Consider the following 9,749-nt stretch of genomic DNA (forward strand, 5'->3'; position numbering starts at 1 on the left):
TAAGAACATTTTTTACGTGATCAATTCTACTTCATTTTTTTCTCTTCCTTTCTCAATCAAACAGACTAACTATTATCTTCTCCAATGTTTTCGGATGGATGCAATATTTTTGTCGAAAATAATTTCCAACCAAAAGAAAAAACATAACCCAAAAAAAAAATAGAAATAACTAACTACTTTTTTATTTTTTATTTTCAACAAAAACATTTTATCTCATCATCTTTGAAAATGCATTACTTTTCGTCCGATGGACAATATGTGATAGAAAAATGTTCTAGGATCGAGAGAAAAATTTTAAAAAGTTATCACTAGGAAAAATAAAAAATAATTTATTAAATTATAATTTGATTTTTCTTTTTCATGATTCCTCGTTTGTTACATGTGCAAAATACATTTGTTCACATTCAATAATGGAACTGAATATATAGCATAATGGTATGGTAAAAAGATAAAAAGAATAATTGTAAAATTGACAAGTGTTTATTCCATGATAAAGGGTTGCCAACAAATTTTGGGTTGGAGCTAAGTACAAAACTTTTTGCTAAACAAATTGTAAACACAAGCATTACATGTATATGAAATAAATTTACAAATTCTAAAAATATCACAAAATAATATGAATTCGGTTTTCTAAATCCAAATATTACCATATAAATATAAATATATATATATATATATATATATATATATATATATATTGAATTTCTTTAACAAAACTTATGACAGTTATTTTTGTAATAGTATTTTTTTTTTCTTACACTTTTTAACAAACGTTAAAAACGATTATTATCAGGATATAGTAAGCCTGGATCAAATAAAATAGTCAAAAGTGAAAAACACTTTGAAACCTTTTGTATTTCTGCAATAAAATAAAAATGCTTGGTGCCCAAGCAGGTCAGGTTCCAAGAAAAACCAATACGCCACGTGTCGTCTAACTATTGGAGAGAATTACCTCAGCAGAACTGGAGCATTTCACTATATAGTGGAGCAACAGAGGAACACTGCAGCAGAGATTTCAATCAGAATAAAACAAAATGGAAAACAACAACAACGGAGACCCCACGCCGGTGCCGCGGGTGGCGGTGGTCGTTTTTCTTCTGAAGGGTAGATCGCTTCTCCTCGGCCGCCGCCGCTCTGCCGTCGGCAACGCCACCTACGCCCTCCCCGGCGGTCACCTCGAATTCGGTCAGTCTCTTTCTCTCTTCTTTTAATTATTCTCTGTTTTTCCTCTAAATATTTTTAAATATAAATAGTATAATATTTTTTATATGAATTATTCTCTAGAGAATACAGTATTTGAAAATGTTAAAGAACGTGTATTATAGTTTTCACTTTGTTTTATTTTATATAATATTGTTTGAATTAGAACTTCAGTAAAATTATTTAGATTTTTTTTGTCATTCAGTTGATCTTATATGTTGTTGGTTAGACATATATGATGTTTTTTAATAGTATAATATTGTTTAGGATAAATTACATTACAATTTCATAATTTTTTAATTACTGGGCCATTCCCATTGTTGTAAAATTCTATACAATTGTTTTTTTAACGGAAATGATATTTTCACAAAAGTTTTTTTAACAAAATGGACAAAGTTAACGTTTTTAACTTTTGAATAAAGAGAATAGAGGGGCTTTATGTAATTTTATCCCTTTTTTTTAGAATGACGGTTTCATTCTTCACTCATCTTATGCTTCTTCGCCGCATTTCTCTTTTCTACTTTTGCTCTTCATTCCACAATTTTGTTCCCGTCTTCCTCTTCACTCCATAGCTCTCTGCATTCTTCTTCTTCATTTTGTCGGACAAAAGTAGAAACTATTTCTTCCACACGGTCCTTCGCAGCAACTAGGGTTTATTCCATCGCGTCTTTAAGTCGTGGGTATAATTCTCTGTTCCACAACATCTGTTCCATCTCACAATGTGTATTTCGTGGCGCATTGAGGCGTAGGTTTGGTTCTCTCTTCCACAGCAAATGTCTCAGACAATTCTCTGCATTCCGTGCGCCTTCAGCGGTGGGTTTCATTGGTTTGGTTTTGTCCCGCAAACACAAAAAAGAACATGATATTTTAAATTTCTAAGTACCAAATACATTGTCATTAAGTGGCAAACGTAATTCATCTTTTTGCACACACTGTTACACACATCAAAAGACTCAATTTAACTCAATTGGATCAAATGGATATGTTGAACTTTACAAATTGACACAATCCTAGATTTTTCCAAGATATTGCATTTTCCCAAATTATTATATATAAATGATGTAGAAAAGATAAAACATGATATTTTTTAATTTCTAAGTACCAAACACATTGTTCTTGGTGGCAAACGTAGTTCAACCTTTTGCACACAGTGTCACGTCAAAATATCCCATTTTATTCACCTGGGTCACATGGATATTTGGAACTCTACAAATTGAGACAGTTTTAAACCCATGTGAGCAAGGTGAACTAAATTTGGATTTTAATGTTATTAAACCAATTTGTGAAACTCTACATGGGTATCAGGCACAACATGGTTAAACCCAAAACTCTCAATTTATAGACTTGCACGTACCATGTGAGCAAGGTGAACTAAATTTGGATTTTAATGTGCCTGATATCGTATGCAAAATGTTGAACTATGTTTGCCACTCAAGAATAATGTTTTGGTACTTTGAAATTTAAAATATCATGTTATACCTTGTCCACATCATTTATAGATCACAGCATGGTCAAACTAAGAAGTGTCTCAATTTATAGAGTTCCACATACCCAGGTGAATTAAATAGGGCATTTTGATGTGTTTGACACTATATGCAGAAAATTGAACAACATTATTCACTTAAGGACAATGTGTTTGGTACTTAGAAATTGAAAATATCATGTTCTATCTTGTCCACATCATGTATATATAATAGTTTGGGGAAACGCATAACTGTCTCAATTTGTAGAGTTTCACATACCCTTGTGACCTAGGTGAATTAAATTGTGCCTAAGATTGTCTGCAAAAATTTAAACTACGTTTCCCACTTAAGGACAATGTGTTTGTTACTTAGAAATTGATAATATCATGTTCTACCTTGTCCACATCATATACATATCACAACATGGTCAAACCCATAATTGTCTCAATTTGTAGAGTTCCACATACTCATGTCACCCAAGTGAATTAAATTGCACATTTTGATGTGCTTGACACTGTGTGTAAAAAGGTCAACTACGTTTGCTACTTAAGGACTAGAGTTGTCATAACGGATAACCTGATCCAACCCGGCTCGACTCATCACAGGTTGATCATTTAGTGAGTCAATCCAACTCGGTTCACTTTTTAGCGAATCAAAAAAATTTGAACCTAACCCGATCCACCACGGGTTGACTGGTTACACGGGTTGGCTCACGGGTTCACTTAATAAAAAAAATACATTTTTTTATTTTTTCTAATTCAAAACTAAATTATAATTCTAATTAAAATCTAAATAAACTTTAATACAATCAAAATACAAACCAGAATATAAAAAAATACAAATTATTTATGTGTTGACTAAAAAACAATCTAACATGACCCAAATTTATCCAACTTAATAAAAAACACTTGTGTGACTCTTTTATTTGTGAGTTGGTGAGTCAATACAGCTCACCAGAGGTTCAACCTGGATGAGTTGGGTTCTAGAGCCGGGTCAAAAATCAATCCATATTAAAATTTGTGAAAAGATTTCAACCCGACCTAATTCGAATTCGTGGTGAGTCAGGTTGGTTCGCTGATTTCAACCCATTTTGACCCTATTAAGAACAATTGTTTGGTACTTTAAAATTGAAAATATCATATTTTATATGAAACCAACGAAACCCCCGACTTAAGGTGCACGGAATGCAGAGAATGGTCACAGAATACACACAATGAGATGGAACAGATGTTGTGGGATTGAGAACGATACACATGGCTTAAGGCAAGACAGAATAAACCCTAGTCGTTGTGACAGACCAACATGTGGAAGAAACAATTCCTGCTTTTACCTAACAAAATGAAGAAGAAGGCAAAAAATCTGTGGAGCGAAGAAGAAGACAGGAACACAATTGTGAAATGAAGAACAACAGTGGATGGGAGAAGTGCAGCGAAGAAGCAGAAGAAGAGTGGAGAACGAAACCGCCATTCTTAAAAAAAGAGAGTAAAATTACATAAAACCGCTCTGCTTTTTTTGTTCAAAAATTAAAAACGCGTTTTTCATATGCCTGGCCTGACACGTAGACTTTGTCAACTCTGTTAGAAAAATCTTTGTTAGAATATCATTTCTTTTTTTTTAAATGTTATATTATCATTCATTTTAAATTATACTTTATCTTTTTAAGTTTTAAACAATACACTTGCACTAGAAATGTCATTGGAATAGTAAAAGGTAGAGTGTAAGTATACTTTAAAAAAAAATATTAAGGAATTTAATTGTAATTTACTCTGATGTGTAATTATAAAATTTGTGTAAATAATTTACAATTTTCATTGTTAGGTTGATCTTCGTTGGAGTTCTTAAGTTCTTAAGTAGAAAACTTATTTTATGTATAAGTTTGATTTTCATGCATCATTATTTGGGATAAGTGTTTTGAAGAAATGAATGTTCAATCTTAATTAAGAAATGTGGGATAAGTGTTTTGAAGAATTGATCTTAAACTTGGCAGGGGAGAGTTTTGAAGAATGTGCAGCTAGAGAAGTGAAAGAAGAAACAGGATTGGACATAGGGAAGAGTGAGTTTTTAACAGTAACAAACAATGTGATGTTGGAGCAACCAAAAAAGTGTCACTATGTGACCATTTTCATGAGATCAGTGATGGGAGTGGATGTGGAAGAAGAGCAAGTGCCACAGAATCTTGAGCCAGACAAGTGTGATGGTTGGGAGTGGCATGAGTGGGATCATTTGCCACACCCTTTGTTTGGGCCTCTTGAGAGAATGGTCAAAGCAGGTTTTAACCCTTTTTCTTCCTAATTATGTTTGTTAATGGTGTTTTGTGAGGTGGCTTTGGTGACTGTGTTTGGGTTAGGTTTTGTTTTTATTTTCATGGTTGGAGTGAATTTTGTAGTTCAGTATGACATGCTTAGATTGTTGTAATTTTTTCAGCCTTCATATTTCTTCTTCTTCTTAATATGTCTGTCATTATTATAGGATATAATTTAGGATTGATTGATAGTATTTTTATGGCGCATTTTGTAATTGTTATGAACTTCGATATTATAGGATACATATTTTTGGGTCATGTTGGATTAGAAATTAAAATTTGTTTTCATTTCGAACTTCGATATTATTTGATTATCAAACTTAAAATATATATATATATATATATATATATATATATATATATATTAATTTAAATATTTCAATTATTTTGTGTCATATAGAGTTAAAAGATCAATTTAAAATACTATTAAACACTTTCAACTTAATTGTCAGTATAAAATATTATTAAACACGTCAAAAAATTTAACGTAAGAAAAAATAATTATTAAATAATTTTACTATTCGCTATTATTATAAATCTCTCGTACAAAATTGTTACAAGTTATTTAAAAAACTAATTAACGTATTTGTATAAGATGATTGATTTACTTTACAATATAATTGAGTTATTACAAATTCTATTAATAGATGGCATCCATTAGTCTTAGACGGCATATACAACCGTAAGATAATATATTGAATAAGAGTATCACAACAAGATCTATAAAACTTCACTCTCGACTACGATCTTCTTTTTTAATAATACAAACAAATAACATTCAACAAATTCAAAAAATGCATGAATTTATATACAATATAAGAAAATTTTTAAACAGTGAACAATAATTAGCAAGTAACCAATTTAACAAACTAAAAATTATTAATAAAATAATGACTATTATAAATAAAAAATTATAGTTGATCATTAAATTAGTCTTTAAAATTAGTTATAATGTTTTTAGTTATTAAAGAAAATTGATCACTAAATATTAATTTCCTAGGTTTTGGTTACAAAAATAAATTAGTCTTTAATAAATTAGTGACCAATTATCATTTTTTATTTATAATTGTGATTATTTTAGTAATCAATAATTTTTAATTTTATAAATTAGTATCTAAATTAATCACTATAATACTTTTGGTTTCTAAAATTAGTTTATAATTGAGAATTTTCTTTGTAATAATACTCTTATAAATTTATTTCACAAATATGTATATTAGATTTTTCTTGGTGTTATTCTTCGTTACAATCTCAAAATCAAGATTATTTTTACTTGTAGCTTATTTAGAATTGTGCTTGCCAATATTTTGTCAGCCTGGACTAAGTTCTTTTCAAAATAATTAGAGATGAAAAAATAAAAAGCATACCCTTGTAAGTAAAATCTCTAATTGATATTAATTGGTTATCCTCAATGAACTTATGCATGTAGTAGTGGATATAGGTATTTAATTATTCATTTACTAATGAGATAGATACATATATCATGGTATGTAATATGTTATCCATTAATAATTAATAATTACTAAATTTTATTCAAATATTTTTTTAAAATCAAGAAATCAAAATAAACTTATTATTGAAAAAACATTAATAATTGAAGAATCATTTAGAATTTTACTTCATATATTTTTATTTTTTTATTTAGATATATGATATTAAAGTTATTTTTGAAAAACAAAATATTTGGTGTAATTTATTTAAATTTATTTTTTAAAATGATGAAATTTATTTGAATTGTACGAAAATTTATTTTTGAAATTTATTTTAAAATTAATTTTGATATCTAAATTCATATTATAGGCAAATATAAAAATTTATATAACTAAATTAAAATTGTATATTTGATATCCTCATTTTTGAAACTTTTTTTAAAATTAAAAATGTATATAACTAAATATATTTGTCAGTATCTATAAATACTTACAGATAAAAAACATTATAGGCAAATATCCGATAAATAATTAGACGAATAATATACAATAATGAGACAGAAATGAGGATGGATAGCAGATAAGTATTATCCTTACCGAATGAGAGAGAAATGAGGATGGATGGATAGCAGATAAAATGTGATACTTTACAATTCCTAAACATACTCTATAACAATGACCCAGAAAGAATAATATTTTTTTTGAAATAAAGTTAAAGATATTTTTAAATAAAATTAAAGAAGGAAGAATACTCTTCTGATGGCATTATGTTATGTATGTGAACCAGGTCTTGACTGGTGCATACGCATGAATCTTTGTTTTTATTTTTTTTTAAATTATTTGTTGAAAAAAATAATAAAAGTTTATTATATTTGAAAAAAATTAATTTATATAACTTTATTGAGTGTTATAATTACATTTAATTATAGATATAATATTTAGATTAAATTATATCTTTGATTTTCATTTACGTCGTAAAATATCAATTTGGTTTTTTTATATAAAGGCAAAAGAGTTCATACGTATATTTCTTCGTTGCATGCAATTGAGCCCATCATGCAAAAGGTGAAGTCCACGGATAAACATTGATTATCACATGGCATAATAGCTTTGCAAATCTTGCATGTTTTAAGTATGACCCACAAAACACCATTCAAATGTATGCTTAGATAAACCAATCGCATGTAATGAATGTCATGAGATGTACCCATGCCTGATACCACCCAAATAAATTCTTCTCTCTTTTCTTTTCTTTTTCCTTTAAATAAATGTATGAAATCCAAGATCATGCATTGATCATCATGTGAAAGTAAGAAAATAAATCCACATATGCAAGAACATGGCAAAAGTTAGCATACGAAGAATACCCACTCTTAGACCCGTTTCCCGTTTTTGCATAACAAGTTCAATACTAACACCCTCAAGACCAAATGTCTCACATATTTTTGTGCACTTACCTTCTATGGAGTCTAAGATCGTTGCAGTGCTTTCAGTGTTGCTCCTCCTTTTCCTTGGACTGGCTCGTGTGTTTCTCACTCTTCTTCTCGTTGGACACTCCCTACCAGTTCCAATCGCTCCTAGAAGAGACTTAATATTAAGGTTTTTGAAGCAGCTCTCAACCACCTAAGTGCTTTATATTTGTCACAACACCATCACGATTTTCAGAGCAGTAGGACTTCCACAGGAAGCCTTACGGAGCTCTACTTCATTCTGACTGGTCACCTCCTTCTTTTTCCCTAACACACCTTTAGTTGGTGTTGCGACTTTGAGCTCCTTCTAAATGGAAAGTGGTATCGGAGTTCATAGTGGAGGCTTGTTTATTAACGCAAATAGTAATGGTTAGGTTGAATCGAAACTAGAAGTAAAATATTAGGGATATAGGAAGAAGATGGATGGATGGATGGAAAGGTTTAGGCTAATGAACATGAAGGTTCACTATGTTGGTTGAGGCATGAGCTGATAAAGGGACAACCATTTTTTGGGTGGTGGATTGGATGGGGATAATGAAAATGGAGATACTGAGAACTCCAAATACATTCATTCTTTTTTTGTTGGAAACTAGGCTTAAAGGGCTTTCTTTTGATATAAAGAATGTAATTTTTGGACCACTAAGCTAGCTGCAGTATTTTTTGCAAGCCTTAAGCCAAAGGTGTACTATTGACACTCTTTTGTTTGCATTAAATGCATGAAGTTTGGTTGTTGGACGGAGCACATATATCAAGTAAATCAGTCCACCAAATCAACATAATAGTGCTTACACGACTTTTGGTGGTAGTGACCCATTTTCTACTTTTACTTTTCACTTTTTGTTTTTGCTTTTCTACTTTTTCTTACTTTTGATGTACCCAATGTTGTGTTCTTTTTGTTTCTTTCTTTTCACGTTTTCCAGCACCAACACACACACACACACCACTACCACACCAAATCTGATTTTGAAAATACTTTTGGTAGCTTAAAGGTTCAAGAAGCACAAAATAGAAAAAAAAAACTACTAGAATCAAAATAGGGCATGAAACTCAAACAAACATAAAGGAAACTTAACTCTAGGAATCTTCCAGATTCTCACAAATTTGACCATTGCTCATTATTTTGCTCATAACTCTCTCCGCAGAACTCCAAATGTGTTCATTATTTTTTATTGGAAACTAGACGCAAAGGGCTTTCTTTTGATATAAAGAATGTAATTTTTGGACAACTGAGCTAGCTGTAGTTTGACCACTTTGCTGCTAGCACAATTTTTGTGTGGAAGAGAAGTTGATTTGAAAACAAGATAAGAAAGAAAAACACATGAACACAAAAAATAACAATAACATAGGTAAGGACCAAGAAACTTAGCTCTTTTAGAACCAAAGGTCTTGATACCAAATGATAGCCTCCTCCTCAAGCTAGGTTGGGCCAAAGCTTGAAATGGTGACTATGGTGGATGGTGGATGTGCGAAAGCTTGGTGTTGAGAAAAAATTACCCTCGGTTTTGGTGATTTAATGGTGGGATGAAGGTTTTTTGTGGTGATTTAAGAGAGGTTAGGCCAACTATAGCGAAAGGGGTGCTAGAGGGACCTCTTAGGATGCTCTAGCAAGTGACTAAGAGAAGAAGTATGGCTCAAAAATAATTTTGGCAGCATAACATTATCATTCTCAAAGTGAGAAATACATTGTGGAGACACCTCTATTTATAGAGTAAGGTGTCTCCAAAATGGTCTAAAACTCTAGAATACTAACATGTACCAAAACCTTAAAAATGCTATCTTAACATGTGGCAATCCTCACTCTCAGAAAACAAACCACTCATGTGTTGCCATGTGAAAAGCTACTTTATGAATAGCCTCTCCAATAGGATAAGACACATGACCACTA

The 9,749-nt window shown here is 30.7% G+C and overlaps 1 protein-coding gene across 1 annotated transcript; it reads left to right on the forward strand.

The window, feature by feature from the left end:
• The first annotated feature begins 996 nt into the window (after positions 1-996).
• Positions 997-5,223, forward strand: LOC114172960 (nudix hydrolase 1). Its single transcript, XM_028057133.1, has 2 exons — positions 997-1,185; positions 4,651-5,223. The coding sequence occupies exons 1-2, from the start codon at positions 1,035-1,037 to the stop codon at positions 4,953-4,955; spliced, it is 456 nt and encodes a 151-aa protein (XP_027912934.1). The 5' UTR covers positions 997-1,034; the 3' UTR covers positions 4,956-5,223.
• The last annotated feature ends 4,526 nt before the right edge of the window (positions 5,224-9,749 follow it).

This window comes from Vigna unguiculata, chromosome 2 (genome assembly GCF_004118075.2).
Source record: "Vigna unguiculata cultivar IT97K-499-35 chromosome 2, ASM411807v1, whole genome shotgun sequence".
In the NCBI taxonomy this organism is placed as follows: Eukaryota; Viridiplantae; Streptophyta; class Magnoliopsida; order Fabales; family Fabaceae; genus Vigna; species Vigna unguiculata.